The sequence below is a fragment of the Pteronotus mesoamericanus genome, unplaced genomic scaffold (genome assembly GCF_021234165.1).
Source record: "Pteronotus mesoamericanus isolate MK-2021 breed Mesoamerican mustached bat unplaced genomic scaffold, CSHL_Meso_final scaffold_85, whole genome shotgun sequence".
NCBI classification, from domain to species: domain Eukaryota; kingdom Metazoa; phylum Chordata; class Mammalia; order Chiroptera; family Mormoopidae; genus Pteronotus; species Pteronotus mesoamericanus.
The window spans coordinates 68,812,507-68,834,338 of record NW_026555329.1 but is presented as its reverse complement, the minus strand read 5'-3'; the positions used below and the strand labels follow the sequence as shown (position 1 = coordinate 68,834,338).

The 21,832-nt window shown below is 38.2% G+C and overlaps 1 protein-coding gene across 1 annotated transcript in view; it reads left to right on the top strand.

The window, feature by feature from the left end:
* CHCHD3 (coiled-coil-helix-coiled-coil-helix domain containing 3) overlaps nt 1–21,832 on the top strand; it is a 271,951-nt gene that overhangs the window by 40,473 nt on the left and 209,646 nt on the right. The window contains exon 3 of the mRNA XM_054564249.1: nt 16,303–16,384. Coding sequence (XP_054420224.1) covers nt 16,303–16,384 — 82 coding nt within the window. The remainder of the gene's footprint in view (nt 1–16,302; nt 16,385–21,832) is intronic.

Here is a 21,832-nt window from a genome sequence, read left to right as displayed (position 1 = left end):
TTCACTCATATGTGGGATATAAAACAGAAGTAAACAGATAAAACAAGTTATAGATACAGACAATAGTAAGATGGTTACCAGAGGAGAAGGAGGTAGAAGGAGGCTGAAGTAAAGGTAGGGCAAGGTCAAACAACAGCGGTGGGCAAAAGTAGATTTACAGTTTGTGTGGAAACAGACTTGCAGGTTATGATTATTCCAATAGTTTTATTAAAAGAATGTCACAGTGCAACTGTGCATCTGCTTTTACCCATCCCTGTACTCATATATGCTGATGGAAGGAGGAGGCTAGACTTTGGATGGTGGACGCACAATGTACTATACAGATGATGTAGTATGGAATTGTGCACTTGAAACTTATCTAATGGCAGTAGCCAATGTCACCCCAATAAACTTAATATAAAAAGACTTCACTCTCTCCTGTCCGACGTACTGTTTGGATTTTGGGTGAAAAGTTGAAAAGACTTGATATTTTTAGTTTATATCCACACTGCATAAACAGTATCTGAGAATTCCTCTGCTATTGTAAGAAATGAATAATTTAGTTCGATTTTTTTCATAAACCCAGATAAATAGGGTGAAGATTATATTCAAGATAAAGGTGTAGTATCTGTTATAGTGTCCTGTCATTTGTTATTGCTACTCTTGAAAGCTTTGTGAAAAGTGATGGTTTGGATTTTGTTATGAGATACATTTTCCACAAATAGGTGCTTAAAACTTTTTCATTTTAGCCAGTGATTGCAGTGTGTGCATGTACTAGGCAACTTAAAAAAGAAAGAAAAGAAAATTTGATATGTGAATAATGGCTTTCACTAGAGGTGCTTCAGGCAATGAAACCCTTGTAAGAAGTTGTTAGATATGGTCTTAAGGAAGCAAGGCTAAATTTTTATATGTATTTCTTAAGTATAAATCTAATCAGCAAGCAAAGAACATTAAATGTTTTATTTTGCTAGTGGCAGCAAAGAATGTAATGACAGATAGAGTTTAAATTTACTGTTATATTTTCGTTTAGGCTGGGCCTGTGTGGAATATAATATATAGGTCTCTATGTCTATTTCATAGCCAAAATGGACAATTTATAGAGTGATTTTCTAGGACATCTCAAAATGTAGTGGCTCTGTGTAGCAGTGACTGCTATGTGCAGGAAATGTATCTCAATGGAGCTTTACTATCATTATGTTGTGGGATATTTGCTGCATGAGGTAGAAGATCCTATCAGAGGTTATCTTTCATTCTTTTTATTGGACTTCGCTTAACCTCAGCTCATTGCTAAAGCCAGTGACTAAGAATTTTTCATCAGCTGTCCTTGGTAACATATTTCATCATGCTAGGACCACTGGTGTTATCAATGGAAAGATCTAAATGGCAGACAAAAATTAAATGCTACTTGAAAACTGAAGTACAGAAAGAATGGTTTAGCTCTGTAATATTCCCCCCATTTTCTATCTACATTTACTATGGCCATGGTATATCCTTTTCTGACATTTTGCATCTCATAATTTTCATTACAAAAGAACTTCTCAGCAAACAGCCCTTGTCATGTGGTATCCTCTAGACAGCATAAAACAAGAGGCTGTGCTGTAAATTCTACTCCGCAGACATTATTATAATAGTGCTGTGTGATTTTACTTTCTTTGAGTAATTTGCCTTTTAAGATTACAGAGTCTGTTGTAATGGAGTGAAGGCAGGATGGGTAAAAGGAAAAAAAAAACAGCTTTGTTTCCTTGAATCTTGTGGTGCACACTTTTAGGCAGGTTAATCCCAACCAGCTCTTTTTTGGTGTAAGTGTGTTTTGAGCTTCTGTGAGCTAAACTGATATAATTTGTACATTTGATGCTCACGGTTGAATTGAGAAAGGTGTATTTTAAAAACTGGAACTTACTGCCTATTTATTCATGCATTGTTTAAAAATGGTTATGGAAGTAAAACTGTGTTTTTTGATAAAATGATTAGCTGTGAAGAGAGGAAAAAATGATCCATTTCCTCCAAATTCAAAGATAGTCATTTTTATCATTTTGTATGTATCATTCCAAGTTATGTATGTGTATATATGTTTTTTGATGGTTTCTTTATGCTTTTTAAAGTACTAGATGTATAACACACAGAACAAAAAAAGACCAAACAGTATGTTCAGTTTATTATCTTATGCTTTTCACTTAATGTGAAAAAATTTTCATGGATTAATATTCTTTAAAGCATGTTTCTTAATATTAGCATAGTATTTCATAATAGACTATTTGATCATTTCCCTATTTTTGAATATTGAGTTTGCTTCCAGTTTTTTATTGCTTTGTATATAAAATGTATGTTCTGTTTCATTGTCTCAACCTTCTCTTTGCCTCCAGTCTTCAGGTTTCTAGGAGGAAGAGTTAACACTCATTTAAACTGGTCATGAAAATGAATTTTTAGACAATGCTTGATCAACATCAATTTTATTTTACCCTTTAGTCTCCTCATCATTCATCATAATCTATGACATTAGCAGTATTCAAAAACAATGAAAGAGATTCAAATTAATTCTTGTTACTGTCAGATCAAATTCATTTACAGTAATAAGTATGTGAACCTTAAAGATCAGAAGCTAAAATACTTATGTAATTGGACCTGGCCATGAGGCCAGATTCTAAATCCTCATGAAAGATGCACCACAAATTCTTTTTGTTATCTAATCTTTTCTCTAGGTTGAAAACATTGTAAATCCTAGCATGTTGACATTCTGAAGAATACACATGGCCTAAAATAATCTCTTGCAAAATATAGTAGTGGCTGAAAGAAATGTTGTTATGAGTCAGGGCTTTTTAAATAAAATGCTCGTGGTTTTTCAATTGAGAAGAGTTTCATTTTGTTTTTGTAATGATGTTCATTTTGGCCTTAAACTGCCTCCTCAGTTCGCTTTATTTCATCTTCGGGGGAAACCTTATTGGTAATTTATAGGTAAGAATTGAAGTCACAGAGGGTAGAATCAGGAAGAGAACACTGGTCTCTTTAAACCTGATTACATAATTAAAATTGCTTTATTGCCCTTCTCATTGAGCTCTGTTTATCTGTCCTTTTAAGAGAAAGCAAGTGTGGTGTGTTTCTATATTTCACAGTTCTCTGGTGACTACACACATATATTACACACAGTGGTTGTGACTGTAGGTTGAGAGCCACGTGTGGCGTGTGATGCCATCCTCTTCATTCCGTGGCCGTTCTCATAGCCACGTTGCAGATGCTGATCAATTTAAATCTGAACTTTTTATTTTATATAAGAATAGTGTCTTGTTAGATTAACTTTTTACTGTTAAAGCCTGTAAACTATGTAATTGAGATAAAATATGTTAAAACTATAAAAGGATTAAAACATGCAGTGAAATCTTATAATTTGGATTTATTTGATCTACAGTTTATCATGAAATTAGAGAAGATTTTTGTTTACATACACTGATGGGGTAAGAGATGGGACCTTTACCTGATAACACTCTTTTTAAAGACTGGATCCAATTGCTGAAGGTTCTTAAAAATGACGTAAATGCATTTGTTTTAAAGTGTCATATAAGGTCTGTCTGGAAAAAGTCCATCCATTGTTAATATAATGAGAATGGTTTGCCAGACATCGATGTAACCTGGCAGCCAAGGAGAGGGGACTGGAATGCACATGCGTGAATAATGACGACTTCATTGTACTAGTCAGTGGGGGCCGTAGATGCTGCTGAGTGAGCATGTGCACTGCATGGCCATCGCATTCAAAATGACTGAGCAAGTAGAACAACGAATCTGCATCCAAGTTTTCATTAAGCTTGAACATTCCTTGGTGGTAACTATTCGGATGATTCAGAAGGTCGCACCTATGGGCAACTGGTGATTGGCAGCTTCATCACAACAATACCCCCACTTAGGCATCACCTCTCATGCAGAGTTTTTTGGCAAAATCACCCATGTGACTCAGCCCCCCTACAGGCCAGATTTGGCGCCCTGAGACTTGTGGCTTTCACCAGAACTAAAGTCACCTTTGAAAGGGAAGAGATTTCAGACCATTGATGAGATTCAGGAAAATATGATGGGACAGCTGATGGTGTTGGGGAGAACTGTGTGAGGTCCCAAGGTGCCTACTTTGAAGGGGACTGAGGCATCATTGTCCTCTCTACAATGTTTCTTGTACCTTCTTCAATAAATGTCTCTTATTTTTCATAGTACATGGCTGGATACCTTCTGGACAGACCTCGTATGTGTTTAGGTTGAACTCATTCTTGCCGCCTTCCTATCATTTATTCTAGGAAGTTTTATATTATATGCTGTAGTGAAAGCTAATTTATTTTTGGTGTTTATAGAGAAATTATTCCTTACTAAACTCTTCATTCCTTAATTTCAAGAAGGAATCTCTGTGAATTATTATAAGTTAATTTAGAGTGAGTAACTTTAAATCCTTTTCTCATTTTCCTTGAATATAAAAATGTTATGGCCTTATTGAACTGTTTGCTCACTGTAAATTCTAATATTGTCACCTATGAAACATACAGTTTTGATTGACCAAAGGCTATTTGATGTAGATAGTTTTGATAGGAAGTGTGCCAGCTTGAGATGAATCTATGTTTGGAAAATTGTTCTCTTAAAGCCATTAACTTGACATGTCTGTGAATGCTTAATCATGAATACATTTTAATAGTTTGTGGGTTAATTGGTCTTACCCTGTATCTGCGTACATTTCTGTGCTATCCGATCACTGAGCTGGGTTTTTTAGGCTGCAGTTTGTACCCGCCTTTCCTGTTTCCATCGGATCCCTAATGGAGCCCTCATTTGTGTAGACATCAGGAGAGAAAAAATTAGACTATTTGATGACTAGCAGAAAGTGGCTTTGGACACCATAAGGGAAATCGAGACGATCTGTATGAAGGGGACTGGGAAAGGTAGTTTTGGTGACTGTGGAGATAAAGGAAGCCAGAAATATTTAGGCAGCTTGAGGCAGAGAACACGTTGGGAAAGGCATACTGCTGTCATCTACAAATTGTTAGCTGTGTGTGAAAAACCCTGTTACTGTTAGTGCATTGTGTGTGACTAGGTCAGAGGGCATATGCACCATAAAGTAGCTAGGTTTCCCATATTTTTCTTGCATTAGGGTGAATATTTCAGTCCAGTTTAAAACAATGGTGCTCCGTGCTGGGCAGTACTGCTTCCAGGGAGGCATTTTAGAAATTTGGCGGGGCAGCTGTTGGCATTTAGTGGTGTGGGCGGAGGCCTGGGCGTCTTGCAATGCCTGGGGTAGTTTCGCTGCTTGAAGAGTTGCCTGCTCCCAATTTCTGAATGTCCCTTCGGAAATTCATGCATTTGAAAACCTGCTTACTCAGCCCAGAACTTAATTGTTCTCTTTCTCTGTATATATAGAAAGTGTTTTGCATGGTTTTAAGACGTACTGAGGTTTTCAGGAATGTGCAACAATCTCTATATGATTTGTCATATAAGCTCAAGATTCAGACAGTTTTATCACATCTGCTAGTGTAGTTAGGTTTCAGCATTACATGGTGAAAAGCCATTATTTCATTATAGTTTCTTTTTCTTTTTTTTAAGTGTTACATGTTGGGTAATATATGATTAAAAGTTTTGTGTCAGATTATCATTTATTTTGAAGGATAATAAAGGGAGTAGTACACAGTATTTGCTATAAAAAGGCAATATTGGATCTAATAAGGGTGGAACCACTGGTCTGATAGGAAGCACCTTTCTCATTGCTGTTTTGTGTAGTTCCAGGTATGCTAAGGATTTATACCTTGAAACCTTACACACCACGTGGTGTAAGTTATAAAACTGAAATGCTCCTAAAAGACAAGAAAGCATTCCATCCCTTTTCTTTCTCTGTGTAACACTAGTATTATGGAAATTTGTGGGTTACCAGGAGTATGATTACAATACATGTTTTTACTGTTAACTTCTGTTGAGCTTAACTTTACTGTGGATAATTTACTTTATTTTTAGAAAAAAGGTTAAGTACATTCTTGCATTTAAATTAAAGACAGGACACGTCCTTTGGTTTTGAAATCCTTGTGCAGTCTTGTTTTTTAAAGATGGTGAGATCAGCCATGATCAGGTAATTCACAGAGCTTCCATGGTGCTTCAGAGAATCGTTTTTGTTTATTATAGATTACGACTACTTATGACTACAGTGAAATGGTATTTTCCGAACAGTAAGTGTAGATTTGTTACTTTAGATGAAGGAAAAAAATAACAGGGCTATAGATGTAATCTGACTTCAAAAAAGAGGCTGAAATAATTATCACCATATGAATTAAATAAAAAACAAGGCTCAGGATATTGCATTATAGTTTAATGAAAAAATTATACCAGTATGTATTTTGCTGTCTCACAGTTTTAATATATTTGAAACACTGTAAATAAAATATGAACTAAGCATTGGTGTGCAATCGGAATTGCTTTATTTAAAACTTCCCAGGAATGGCCATTGCTCTGCCGTGCTTAGTTAGTGTGGTAAAATAGGTTCTTTTTGGCATCTGGCCCTTACTGGGCTAGAAATGAAGCCTCTGAGGCCTAGAAGTCTGTCTCTATGTGATCCTCCTCCTATTTCTACTCTCTAGTAGTGGGCCCATAGCTAGAAATAGGACTCTATTTTTCTAGTTTTCTTTCTTTTTATAGGGGCTATTATTGGGTCACAAATTTTATTTTCATTCAAAAGAAGAAAAGCCTTGAGATTAGGTTTGATTGACATTTCCCAGGGCTGTAGAAAGTCAGGTGCCTTAGAAGATAGATTTTACTTTTAGACCTTTGAGTCTTTTGCTTTTCATGGGCTTTGATTACATGTAAGGATAAATTTAAAGTCTCACTTCGAAAATAGTGTTGGCCAGAGTTTAAAAGAACTTCAACTTAGGAATTTTTGTACTAAAAAGCTATGCACTAGTTCATAACAGTAGGAAGAGGGAAGATTGATTTATGAATCTAGGTATTAGAGTGAGATTTGACTTTCTATTTACCAAAGCAAATTATTTAGGTAAGGACATTAGTCTTGGTTTAAGCTTTTTGGCTCATGAAAAGTGGGCTTTCCAGTCTGTTTCACTGTTACAAAGTATATTAAAAAAAAAAAAAAAGTGCTATGAGCTTGCATCAGGGTGGTAATTAGGAAAGTGGATTAGAGTATAACATCCACATATTAATTGGTCTATGTTATTATACATTAAACAACCAGATATTTTTGAATAATGGATACATTGTGATATCTAAATTACTTTTTTGAAATTGAGGTAACTTGGTTAATGACATAAATTTCAGCTGCAGAGCATTATAATTCAGTATCTGTATACTATATTGTGTGCTTGCCACCCAAAGTCCAGTTTTTTTCACCAAATTGCTGTTGAGAAACAACAGCTAGCATTCATCAGTCTCTCATAATTTAGTTACAGATTTTTGATTGTGGCTGCCCTTCAAACATGCACAGATCTCCACTATTTGCAAAAATCATCTTTTATTCATTACTTTTCCACCTCGTTCCTTCTTGTTTCATTTCTAAACTTGTCGAAGAGAGGCCCATAATTGCTGCCTTCCGTTGTTTTCCTCCCACTGATCCCCAGTGCCCACACAGTCTGATTTCCATACACTCCACAGGGTGATAGGTAATTGTGAGCCATGCTGCCAGGTCTTCCTCTGGTGCCCAGGGTAGACATCAATTCTCTGAACTTGGACTTGGCCTTGGAGTCCTCCTACACACAAAACCCCAGGCAGCTACTGCCAGTTAATCGGAATTGGCACATGAGGTGAAATCTATTTACCCTTTCTGCACATGGTATCTTGGTTCATTTCTTCCTTTCCATTCCATTCCATTTCTTTTTTGTCCCTGATGATGTTTTTTCACTCTGCTCCATCATCTGGTCGGTTTTTAATTTTTAAGGCCTGTTCCTTAGCCTTCTCCTTTTTTTCCCTTTACACTTTTTTTTTTCCTCATTTCCAAATAAGCATTTCCAGCCAAATCTCAAATGAAATTTGAATTTCAGGTTCAGATGTCTTAATATCTTACAATTCCATGTGGTGATTCTGCCATTACTTTCAATTGAGTATGTCTGAAACTGAACTCATTATCTTCCCCAAAAAGTCTCCTTCTTTTTTCAGTTGACCATTCTGGTTATTAAGTTTCCGGCATCGGGGTGCACCTTTGACTTCTTTCTCTTTCATTAGTCAGTCAATCAGGGATGGTCAGTTTTTCCCATGAAAGCCCTTGTACCTTAGACTCTCCACCTTTTGGCCAGTATCCTAGTTCAGGTCCCCGTCACCTTTGCCAGCATCTCAAATTTGAGTGTGCACCAGAATCCCTTGGAGGGCTTGTTACCACACCGATCGGTGGCCCCACTCCCAGAGTGTGTGATTTATAGATCTGGGGTGGAGCAGAAATATTTGCATCTCTAACAAGTTCCAGGTGGTGGTGCTGCTTGGGAGGGAAGAGAAAGGGAGGGAAGTGAGGAGGAGGCTGCACGCGGAGAACCAGTCATTGCCGTGTACTTTCCCCATCCAGTTTATCTGCAAACCTTTGCCAGGTTAAATTTCCAGTGACACCCTATTTCATTGTATTATTCCCATATGTTAACAGCTGTCCATTTTTTAAAGAACATTTCTTATCTAAACTCCTGCCCAGCTTCCAAGACTCCTCACAATTAAGCATATTTTATCTTGCAAACAAGCGTTGTTTGGTTTCCAGTCATCTGTTTAATGTAGGCCCTTGCGCATGTCCCACCTCCTTCACGAAGCTCTCCGTGACTGCAGCTGACCGTGGCACGTGTCCTTGATACTAAACCTTAGGAGTACATTTTTACTAACTTAGGCTTTAATCTTATGGAAGGGACCATATGTCATCATATCTTATAAAGCCCAGTGTAGGATTAAGTCAGTGTGCCTTTACTACCTAGTGAATTGATTGATTTCCCTAGTTTGTGTATTCCCGGAGAAGTCGCTTGATTTTTGAGAAAATAATTAAGAAAACAAACAAAGGTAACTTCATATGGTTGACCAGAGAACAGAAAACTGAGCTTAAACATAGAACCTGAAGCCTTTTAGCCTTTAGGTAAGCTTATAATGAACACCCGTTCTGCTTTCCTTTGTAGACAGTGTATGACAGTCATCGGTCATGGTAGCTCCAGCAGGTCTGTTAGGGGGTCCAGGAGCAGAAGCCTGGTGGCGGTGGCCGTGGCAGGAGAGTTTTGGGGAAGGGGACTTGTCTCGAAGGGTTATTTTTTTTGAGTAGCAGTGCACTTTACTTTGATTGTATGAATTGTATAGTGTGTGTGATTTGTTCCTTCTGACTCTCCCTTCAGGTATCCCAAAGGTTGGTGACTTATTTTACCCAGTGACTGATGTGTGACACCACAGATCAAAGAAGTAGCATGTTTTTATTGACCATCTGTGTGCCTTGCAAAGCTATGCAATACTGTTCCCTCCACCACCCTATCCCGCCACACCTTATTTCTTGTTTTGTCTGCAAAGCCTAGAGGCTGGTTTTGGCAGTTTGCTGAGTGAGTAGCTGATAGACAGTTGCTCCAGATGAACAAAGTGTCACTTCCAGGGAAACACCAGTATATGTTGCCAGTGATACACTTTTTTGTTCCTTTGCCTTAATTCTCACAGGCTTTAGGGAAGGGGAGGCTCAGGCACGAGTCCTTGGGCCCCATCCGTCTCCCGCTGAAGACGCTGTGCAAGGGAAGGGCTGTTAGACATTTGCTGGTGGGGGCCCCCGTTTTACAGAGGGGACAGCTGTGACCTCGAGCGATGACATATTTGAGTAAAATCACACAACCTCACGTGGCAGAGTCAGGACTGGACAGGAACCCCTTTCATTTCCAGCTCGCTTCTCTTTGTGTTTCACGAGCCTTTCTGAAGGATCCTTTGAAGACAGCCATGCTCAGGGCTATTGGAATGAAAGGGAAGCAGGTTTGGGTGGTTTTGGTACTTCATTTGGGGTTGGAGATTTAATGCTGTTTAATTTACAGCTTTATCCCCAGTGAACAAAATACGTTCATTTGTGAAACAAACAAAAAAAATTAAGCTATGCATCAAAAAGCAATATCCAGAGGTAATTATTATTTTTTAATTTAAATTATAGATCTTATTTTCCCAGAGGCTTTGTGAGGTCTTGCGACTATTATTCAGGATATTAAGACATGAAATACTAGATGTATCTGATTCTCAATACTGGTTTAAAGAACTGTCTACTTAAAAATGTGGAAACTGTAGAACATGAATGATGAGCTTGTCTATCGCTATACAGCTTCCGCAGCCTGGTACTGATGTTTGTTTTCACATGGAATGGAACGTGGATCGGTTTCCATGAGTGCTTATTGTGAAGCAAACAATAAAATGGACACTATTTGCATATTATGCCATTTAAATTAGAAATTTATGAAGGTATATGAATCCTGTTGGAGCAATAACACTACAAAATAAACCATTAACAGGATGCTCTTAATGTTTAGGTTGCCAGTCTCTTTGTAACACTGTAATCACTGTACCTTCTGATTCAGTATTTATGGTTATGAAGGTGCAGTTAAAGATTTTCATTCTAACATCATTATTAACTTTAATGTGTAAGCAGCCTTAGTTACCCTGCCAGGTATCTAGACACATAGCATTTCTTTTTAAAGGCAGTCTTAAGAGAAATTATCCTTAGGTGAATGGAATTGTCAGCTGAATATCGGGGGGGGGGGGGTGGGAGAGAGGGAGAGAGAATGTGTGTATTGATTTGTTTGCCAACTGGATGGTGCCACAAATGGGTAATGTGAGATTATTACATGTTTCTTTCTAACCTGTGATATTTATTCTAGTCATCTTTCAACTCCTCTCCTAATCAAACCCCGTACCTTTATAAGATAAGGAGCAGGACAGGATTTATCCTGCAGCCTGAGTCATTTACCTCTAATAACTGTGTTGTGTTTTATTGATTGCATGGGTGCTTCCATTATTATTTTTAGACAATCAGGGCTCTTTTTGTATTAATGAATTTATTGAGATTATAACATTGATGGATATTTGTATGGAACTGAAAATTTAATTTGGCTATGTTGTAAAGCATAGGCTTTGGCTCAGCTGTCTCAATCCTGGCGGATTCAGACTCTGTCTAAAATGTGCTGCTTGCGTTATGCGGCTATATACGTTTATTTTCTTAAAGTAGATCTTTCTAGTTTTCTTCAGTGTTTTAAAAAACTAGCATTTGAAAGTATAGGTTTTATAAAATTGGGCATGATATGTGTCAGCAAATGGTAAAACTAGAAAGAGAAATGGAGTAAAAAAATCCCAAAGGACCTGACATTTTTCTAACAGGCAAGCCATAATTTTTATTAAGTCACTTATGGAGATTGTTTAAGAAATATTGTAATTGGGGAGGGAATTATAGGGTAAAGATTATGCAAAGAAAATGAAGGAAAGGGAAAGTCATAGGTGGAAACCATTGCAAAGGAAATTGGTGTGTCCCTTGAGTTCCAGGGAATGTGTGCAAGTCTCAAATCATGGTTGCATTTCAGTCTTTTTTTTAATAGATGATGAGGTACTTCATAAAGTCATTCTCTATTTTTGGGTCATTTCTGTTCACCATTCAAAGAACTCTCTTGAATCACTGTAGCGCCTCCTCACACCCCCATTCCCGCTCTATCCCTGGTGTGACCACTTTCTGAAAGCGGAGAATTTGGGTGTGAGTCATGCAACACGGAAGGGCGGTGAGGCGTAATGAGTCCATGCCACGCCCTCTCTGAGGCGTGAGATCGCAGCGTTCACAGTGGCTAAGAGTACTCATAATTAAGCATAAGGTTAGGAGTTTCTTATTTGATCCTGAACCCAAGTTAGAAATACAGAGTCTTAGAATGTGACTCTATATTTCTGGATGTGGCGAAGAGGGGTAAATGATCGTTGGGCACTCAGCAATGAAGAAAGTTGGGACTAAACACAACATTTGTTTAGAATGTTGTTTACTAAAAAACAAACCAACATAGTTCTGTTAGAAATCATGAACTGCTTTCAACCTTACAGATATTTATTATTTTCAGTTGGAGTTTCAGGTAAAAGATTTAGGGCAGGCGTGCTGTAACCAACCGATTGCAGTGCTTGAGTTTTTCCTCACGTGTTTTATCGTCAGTGTCGTGTCATCTGTGTCCACGACACAGTGTTTGTGTTTATTAAGATACATTTGCAGTTGAGACAGAGTTAAAATGATTTCTGAGAAGATTTTAAAAAGTCTTCACACACACATATGAAGAAAACATCCTTTGTCTTAATATACTTTAAAAGGAAAGTATGTATGTATGTGAAAGCGATGGGACCGCACTTCCTGAGCTTGAAATAGTTTTCCAGATTTCCATGGCAAATTCTGATTTATACGGCTTGAACATTTCTCGTTTTTCCTTTTTCTCATTTCACAAACTTTGCCAGTCCCTAAAGGTCCACCTGGCAGTGCACTGTGCTGATCGGCAAAGTTGGCCTTTCCTGTGCTTCTCTTAGAGCGGCCCATCCAGAAACACTGACCTTTTGGTTTAATAACAGTTTTGAGAAAATGTTCATTTCCTGAGAGCTGAAGAGTGTTTTGAGAAAGGCCATTTTAAATAGTGGTCTCCCAAAGGTATATCTTTTTCCCTTCTGTACTTTGGATTAGACCTACCAGAAGAAATATATTGTTGCTTTCTGTATTCTATTGATTTAAAAACAAATAACAAGAAACTTAGATTTGCTCAAAACTCATTACTAGGGTGGTTTATTTTCCTGCCTGGGCTTAGAGTTGCTCTTTTAGATTTTAAACTCTGTATGCTCAGTCATGTTTTCTATTTTGTTGTTTTAAATTCTTGATTGTAGCTAAAGTAATTACTTTTTCAGCTTTGACTTTGGGAGTGAGACGAGAGAGAGAGAGAGAGAGAGAGAGAGAGAGAGAGAGAGAGAGAGAGAGAGAGATTGAGTCCCAGAAATAGCCAGGGCCTTAGAAAGACAGCCGTGCTCTGGGCCCTGTTCTGCCCCAGGGCGCTGTCAACCAGCTGATCTTGTGGGCACGCCCTCTGTGGTGGCCCTGGGGGTCTCCTGCCTGCCCTTTGCTTTCCTGCTTGTTTTCCTCATGCCCTCTCTCCCCTCGGGGCCTAAACAGTTGCCTCCGCCCTGTTTCTCACCTCAGCCCACAGCAGGTGGTAGGGCCCACTACAGTTGGCAGGAGGGTTTAGAGAAGGCAGACAAGCCCCAAAGCTGCATTTCCTTCTCCGCAGTATCTTTGCGTGGCTTCCTTTCCAGCCACCCAGCTGGCCATCCTTGGTAATGGAGCCCTAATTGGTCCATCCCAGATTGATCACATCATAATAAAAAGCCCACCGCTGATTATGGCTCTTGCCCTGGTAGGAAGCCCCTGTGTAAGGGGCACAAAGTGTACTGTGAAGACACAAGGCTGTTGGAGCAGCTCACTTAGAAGACTGATCTCACTGCTTCATACTTAGACCTGGTCTACTGGTATCTTTAAGAAGCCTAGTTTTAATGGACCGAATGGAATTCACTGGAATTATGATTGAGAATTTGATTGAATTTTGCCTGACAAACTTGCAGCTCTCCAGCGGAAGTGGCGTGATTTTACAGATGCAGTTTGACGGACTGTGTGTTGATCCTGACTGGGAAGTTGAGCTTCAGAGTATAGTTTGATCACATAATACTAGATGGTTAAAAATTGTTTTGTTTTTTTGCTACTATAGAGCTAGCAGCTGTGAACATCTCCAAAAAATGGAGTGTTATGTTGTTTTCCTTGTTTGTGAGAAATAGATGAAAAAGTGAAAATCATTACCCAGTGGGACGTATAGTCTAGAACTTCATAGCCAGCAAACACCCATGTAACCCACCTGGTTCTGCTTTTGAATGAGGAAATCAAAACTCAGGTAGGTTAACTGATTGATTCAAAGTCTAGCTAATAGAAAAACAAAGAGTATTCAGACTCTGCTAGGCTGCTACTATTTCTTGGTTAATTGTATTGCCTTAAAACCTTTAACATTGAAAAATTAAGATTTTCCTGAATGCAAACGAAATTCCCTGTTCCAGTTTTTCTTTTTGATTTTGTGTGACCTTTTCAAAGCAGGGCTGTGTATCTCTTACCCTGTGTGCTGTGAAGTACAAGAGAAGCCGAACAGGTTGAAGGGAACCAACAACCTTTTGAGAAAACTGCTGCCCAGTTAGTAACTTCCTCAGGGTCCCCCAGATTGTTGATGGTCATGCTGGGATTAGACCTCAGCTGGTGTTCCCTGTGTTCCTTTGTTTGATTCTTTGTCCACTGTTTGTAGCAGGTTAATTGAGATACATTTAACATATAAAATTTACCAAGAAAAGTATACCGTTTAGTGGTTTTAGTATATTTACAGAGTTGTGAGATGGTTATCTTGCTATCTAATTTTAGAATATTTCAACACCCCGAAAAGAAATTCTTTATGTGTTCGATGTCACTGTCTCTTCTCACCTTCTTCCCTGTCCTGGCAACCTATCTAATCTACTTTCTGAGTCTATTGACTTGCCTTTCTAGACATTTCATATCAGTGGAAGCATACAATGTATGATCTTTTGTGTCTGGTTTCTTTCACTTAGCATGGTGTTTCCAAGGTTCGTTCATGTGGTCGCATCTGTCAGTACTTTATGGCTGAATAATATCACATTGAATGGTGGGTGGTACTACATACTGTTTATCCATTCATCAGTTGATGGGCATTTAGGTTATCTTCCCATTTCAGATGTTATACATACTATCATAATATTCATGTACAGGTTTTTGTGTTTTCAGGTGTCTCAGGTATGTACATTACCTAAGAGTGAAATTGCTAGGCCTTATGGTCCCTTTGCTTTAGCATTTGGCGGCCCGTCTACCTCTTTTCTGAAGTGGTTGCGTCATGTTAAAATTTCACCAGCAATGTGTGAAGGTTCCAATTCCTCCACATTCTAACACTCGTTATTGTCTTTCTGATTTTAGTGGGTCCAAATTGATGTAACATTTCAGTTTTAAATTGCATTTCCCTAATGATGAATGCTGTTGAGCAATTTCTCATGTGCTTATTGGCCATTTGTAACACTTCTTTAGAGCAATGCCTATTCATATACTTTGCCCATTTTAAATTGTCTTCTTATTGTTCTGTTGTAAAAGGTCTTTGTGTTTTCTGGATGCAAGTTACTTGTCACCTACATGATTTCCCAATATTTTCTCCCATTCTTGTGGGTTATCTTTTCACCTTCTTGATGATGTCCTTTGATGATGTTGTTGTTTTTTGATAGTCTAAAAGTAAGAGAAAACATCCTTATGACCTTTCCTGTGTCTTCTTTGTTTGTTATTGCACAATATCAGCAAAATTTTAAAAAGGCTGTTGTATGTCCTGTTGTAATTCAGTTTTTGTCTGTACCCTGAGGCAAGGCACTTATAATGCCCAGATCACCAAATAGAGTATTATTGCAGAGCAGAGACAGTGTGGTTATTTTTCCATCTAAAAGGCTCATCCATTTGAAATAGTAGGTCCTGTGTGTATTCCGAGATTCTCCTCTGTTTCTGGTGCTTTCTTGGTCATAATTTTGGGTAGTGTGTTTTAGTGAAGAGGAAGTTGTGTCTGCTTATTTTTTGTGGAAGGTCCTTAAGGAGTATGTAACATTTGTCTGTTTTGTTTGCTATCATAGCTGTAAGAATCTTTACAAAACACAGAGTACAGAATTTTCTAATTGGAAAGACCAGATGTTTCAAATCCAGTCACCAGGTATTTAAAAAGCTCCAGCCGAGTTCTCAGCACTGTTCTGAGTCTCTCTCCTGTTGGCATTTGAATTTGAATGACATATATTCTAAAAACTAGGCTTAAAATTTTCATAAATGCCTTTTTTCATAAACCATGGAAAAATGAATGTAAATAAATCATTTTTCTTTCTGTAATAAATTATTTTTAAAATATTTAATTATTGCAAGTGCCAATGGCTTTGGTGCCATTTTCCTCTCCAAAGGCCCTTCCTTATGTCATCTCTTCCCTTTACATGCGATTATCAGACTTTAATGATAGGACATCATTTTAAAGAATTTGTACTTAATGGCTCAGTCCCTAATGGGCAGTAAGCAGCTCCTTGAGTTTATTACAAATTTTGGCAGGTGTGGAAATTTCCAGGTCACCAGGGAATACTTGATTAAATTACTCCTGAAATGCATTAATTGCTCTTTTCCACATTGCTTAGGTAGCTCCAGGGAGACACTGACCAGCTGGCAGAACTTTGCCCTTTAAGGTCTAGTCTCAGATTTGTTTTCTTGAGTATTTTCTTGCTTTTGTTTTTAAGAAGTCTAGGCTAATTTTATCTCCTTTTGCTCTTTACTAATCCTAGTGTCCAATGAAGAATTGAAAAGAAGAGTAGCTGAAGAGCTGGCACTGGAGCAAGCCAAGAAGGAATCTGAAAATCAGAAACGGTGAGTTTCATGGTATGTGAGAGGTTTTGGTGGGCTTGTTATAATTATGAAATATTTTTAGAGAGGAATAATTGTAACAGACTCATTATTTGTGTCTGGCTGAACTTCAGAATGTGCTGAACATATGAACTTGGCCATTTTTGGTTTTGGATTGTACTTGTTAAAATCTTATGTTACCCTTTTCCCAAACTTGGTTGTAAATTACCATGATATCTATTGTGTGGTTCCTTGTTGCACGAATACTGACTGAGCCCTGTGTCCTCAGGATGTGAAAAGTAGTTTTTGAGGATTCTTCAGGAATTCTGCAGGCTACTTTCTTTCATTGAATGTATTTATGATTGAAAATTATATTGTCTGCTGTGGTTACTAAGGTTAGCAATGTTGTTGCTAACAATGAATGCCCTATATTATATGTAGTGCCCGTATTAATAAATAGCACTAATTAATAATATACTCACTTAAAAACTGAAGATAGGTATGGTTGAAAAATCAAAATCTTCTGTTATCCCATTCTACAGAGATAACCAATCTTAGAACATTTTATTCCTATACACTTTTAAATATATACATTATTTTTGTCATTATTAATATTACTACTACTACTAATAATACCAGTTAAAAGAATGTTCATTGAAGTGTTTTCTAAATAATGGAAAACTGCAAGCGGTTCATGTGGCCATCGTAGGGGCTGGATGAGCGAATTCTGGTGCCTGCCCACAGTGGGATGCTAGACAGTCACGTAGGTCCTTATGTGCTGATTCAAAAAGATGTTGAAAAGCTAAAAACTGAAAAAAAAAAACCCCAAAACCACAGCGTTCAAAATAGTGTAGACAATTTTTTGGTAAAAATACCACTTTTTAAAGACTTCACTTATACAGTTATTCATAAAAATGTGTCCATACTTTTTAATCCAAGATAGGTGCTTTTCATCTGTGCTACTTCTGAAATTTCCATGTAGCACAGAACATTATTATTATATGATCATGCAAATGTCTTTCTCCTGTGAGCACTACTCCCGTGCCTGCCGCCAGGGGAAGCCTAGGATATGTTTTTGTTTTGGGCTCTCAACTATTTTGCTAGAGAGAGCTAAGTATAAAGAATCTTTGCATTGGATTCTAGTCTTCAGTGGCCATAGGCCGTTCGGCATGTAACTTAACCTCTTTGGGCCTTAAATATTTCATCTCTATAAAGTGAGAGGTTTGAAACATGTTCTCTAATATTTCCTCTTTTTGGACAAAGTGCTAGGCCAGCTCCAGTTGGCTTGAAACTAATGGAACAGGACATAAACTTCAGGTTAAGATCCCTCTTTTCTCAGGAAATAGAGAAGGTTCATAGCTTAGACTTTTAAAAATTGAGAGGTATTGTAATTAGTACTGGTGAGACAGTCCGTATATATTCTGTAGTTTTCCATGTAGTGCTTTATAATTATTTAATTGGGTTAGGCTGATGGAGTATATAATTAGATAGTGAAGTTTAAATATTCAAAAAAATTCAGACCATTTTTATTAAGAAGCAAAGAAAATTAATATGTTTTGGAAGAATTTCTTGTCTTTTGAATTTTATTATTTTAATTGAATTTTATTTTAATAAGAATTTTTTTCAAGGGTTTTATTTATTTATTTTTAATATAGAGAAAGGAGAAAGGAGGGAGAAAGAGAGGAGAGAAACATTGATGTGCGAGAGGAACATCTTTCTGTTGCCTCCTGTATGTGCCCCACAAACCCACAACCCAGGCACGTGCCCTGACTGGGAATCAAACCGGCAGCCTTTCACTTTGTGGGATGACCCCCAAGCAACTGAGCCACACCGGTCAGCGCTTAATAAGGATGTTTTAGATTAGATACCTGTTTACTTTGCTTACTCTATTTCACATAGAATTTTTTTTTTTTGGTCTTCCTTTCTCTCCATGTGGTACAGGCTTCTTACAATAACTCTTCACCGTGGCTGTCTTTTTTTCCCCTTCCTTCCTTCATTATTCAGCTTCTGCTTGCCCTGCCTTGGTCTATGAGAGGCAAAGGGCAGATGAGATGAATAAAAGGTGTGAGTGGGAGCCAATTTCATATCTCACGCGAACTGGGGTTGGCAGTCTGGCTGTAACCAGGACAAATGACTGTTGATAAAGAATTTATTTTCTGTCACCTTTAAGGAGAGCAGAGGGTGGTACAGCCTTTTTATTATTTTTTTCTTTAAAAAAATGTTTTGTTTGAAGCCTTCTCCATGAAAACTCCCAGCTGTCAAATCTTGGCACAAAGTGTGTGTTCATCTGTGTGATACTTCTGAAAAGAATCAATAACTTTTTTCTGTTTTTTTCTACTAGAGAAGAAATTTTAGAAAAAAAAAATTAAGAAAGTTTTATGCGCAGGCTTTGAAAAGCAACTTTCAGTGTCACAAAGCATTTACACACTTTTGTATCTGTTGCCATAATTGAATAAAGCCTTGTAAGCAGTTTTAGAGAACGGTTCCTTGTGCCGTTGCTTTAACAGTTCTTGTGTCATCTCTACCCCTGCCCACTCTGCCTGTGTGGTGCGTGGTAAGGAGAAGCAGCAACATTCTGAACAGGCCGGGGACCTTTGTGCCAGCGAAATACTCTGAAAAGTCTTCTGTGAGGGTAGCCAAATAAGGACCTCGTTTTCGGTGAGGTTTTTTTGGTTGAATGATTGAAACTTAACTCTGGCGAACTTATCAGGAAGCAAGGCAATTTTTAGAAGCATAGCGGACAGCTCAAAAGAGTCAAAAGGAAGACTAGCGAACCACTAGCTAGGGGAGAATTGGGTATAACTGAAAGTGCTCACAGTGGGAAGAAGTACTTACCCAAAAGAAAGTCAGGAGGAGGGTTCTGTAACAAAAGGGAACGGATGGTGGACAGCTGAGTTTCATGGAATTGAAGGTGCTGTTGATTTCAAGAAGCACTGCATTGGATGTACCACTAAGAAAAAATGTAATGCATTGGTTTATCTCTCAGACTTTTCTTACTGAAAGAGCTCCTTAAGACCGACTTTGATTTTTTAAAAAAGATTTTATTTATTTATTTTTAGAGAGGGAAAGAGAGGGAGAAAGAGAGGGAGACAAACAGTAATATGTGGTTGCCTCTCACATGCCTTTTATGGGGGACTGGGCCCGCAACCCAGGCACGTGCCCTGACTGGGAATTGAACTGGTGACCGTTTGGTTTGCAGGTCAGCGCTCAATCCACTGAGCCATACCAACTAGGGCTGACTTTGATTTTTTAAAAACATATTACTTGCAGGTTTATAAAAAAGAAAATGTAAGAAAAATAAATAGGCTAAGGCAGTGTTCTCCTCTGGGGGAGATTTTGGCCCCAGGAGCCATCTGACAATGTCTGGAGACATTTTTGGCTGTTACTTGTCACGTATTATTGGTATCTGGTGGGTAGAAGCCAGGGATGCTGCCAAACATCTGATAGTATACAGGACAGGTCTCACCGCTGCCCCCTGCTCAGAACAAAGAATTATCTGGCTCTAAATGTCAGTGTGCTGAAAGTGAGAAACCTGGCATTAAGGTGTTCTTAGAAACCTGTTCACATTGGGTCTGTTTCTTCTGAGTCACTTTTTGACTCAGGGTCTTGATGTCCTTGTTTTTCCTCACGTCATACTCTCTTCCATCAAAACCTTGGCGACATAGCACTCCCAAAATGACTGCTCCGCTGTTATCCCTGGGATTTTTCCAGGCTGCTGACACCAGTTTTGCAAATTGCGTTGCTTATGCTCAAGCTCTGACAACTGCGCGGGACTGTCGCCTGGGAGATCCTAATCGGAAGATGCTCTCAGGCATGTGAAAACATGAAAAAATGCGGTCTGAGGGCTGTATTTGCTTCATACAGCCATGTGGGATTGGAAATGACTTCTTGCGTGTCTTTCCTTACCTCCCACTTAATGCAGAAGCCCTTTTCCAGCGTCTCTGACTGGTAGTGCCACACGCATTGAGATCCCATTCAGAAATCATTGAAATGGAAGATATTTCATTAGGCCATTGGAAATTTACCTGAGCGCCTTTCAATCTCCACTCTTAAATCTAATATGCAGACACGGCATAATTAAAAGTTGCTTTAAAGGAGTTTTCTGCTGGCTCACAGTGATGATGCAGCTAATTGTAAGCACTAAGCCTGTATGTGTTATATTCTCATTTCTAAAAACCATTTATACGTGAAATTTCAATTTATCTTAGATCTGATTCTGTTTTATGAGACTCTTGAGTGATCTGCTTAGTTAACAAAGTCATGCCCCAAAATATTACTGACACAATATTAGTACATGCATTAAATGTTGGATCTAATTTGGAATCATAGTGTTGCTTATCACAGCATCTAATGGATGGAATAGTTGTTTGGTGTGTTGGGAGTCAAGAGTAAATTAAATGCTCATGTCAGCAGTCTGTTTTTGCTGTGATACTCTATCATGCGTTTTGGATTATAGCTGACCATATTGTGTTGTAACTATAGCAGGCCAATATAGCAAGGACATAAAATACCACCGTTTGAGCGTAGACTTTTAAAATGTGATTTACTTCTCTCCTGTGCCTTACCTCCAAAGTCAGTCTCTGACAGCAAGAAAAATGTGATTATTTCTGACCTCTGACCTTTGACATTTGAATTTCACCTCTTTACCTTTAAAGGCAAGCAAAAGTATTTCAGTTTTAATAACCTTTCTTCAAGAAACCAAGAAGAGGAATACCTGCTGGATGTTGTAACCAGCTATACATCAACTAAGATTACTTGCTTGCTGTTTTTAATGGACATCTGATGTGATTCCCCACTTTAAATTATGTGGAAAATTACATTAGATTTGTGAGACTTAAAATAATTTGATTTAATAAGCGGTTTTTAAAATTAGTCATACATTTTATCAGCTATCTGGGTAAGTTAAAATGTAGTAGAGTCCATTTATTTTTTTCACTTACATCATCAAATAAAGGCCTAAACTTTTGGCTTTTGGGTACATTTTAGTTTCTTGTAGTAAAGGTGAAATTTTTAGGGGTGGTACCTTCTCTTTAAGCTCATTATATAAAAGAATTCATTTTAATTTTATGATTAGATATTTTCTAGCTTTGGGGGAAAAAACTGGCAAAGAAAGGAGGACATTCTTCGCTGGAGACACACCGGGTTTGTGGGTTGGCATCGCACCGGGATTGCGTAATGGCGGAGGCTGTCCGCTCGGCGCGGCGCCTCTCGTGCGGCAGCTGCTCACAGGCACTCGCTCAGCGGAATGAGTCAGTAGGACTGGAGATCTAGGCAGACTTCTAGGAAGGTCATCCTCTATCTACATATGTATTATATATTATATTAAAAATCAAACTGGAAAAATTATGCCTAGACATGAACTAAAAACTGTAGAAACTTACAAGTCTTTGTTTAGTGTAATGTGTTTTTAGTCACAGGCACAAATCACACAGTTAAGATGAACTTACATGCCTTCAACCTGACTCTGCGTGT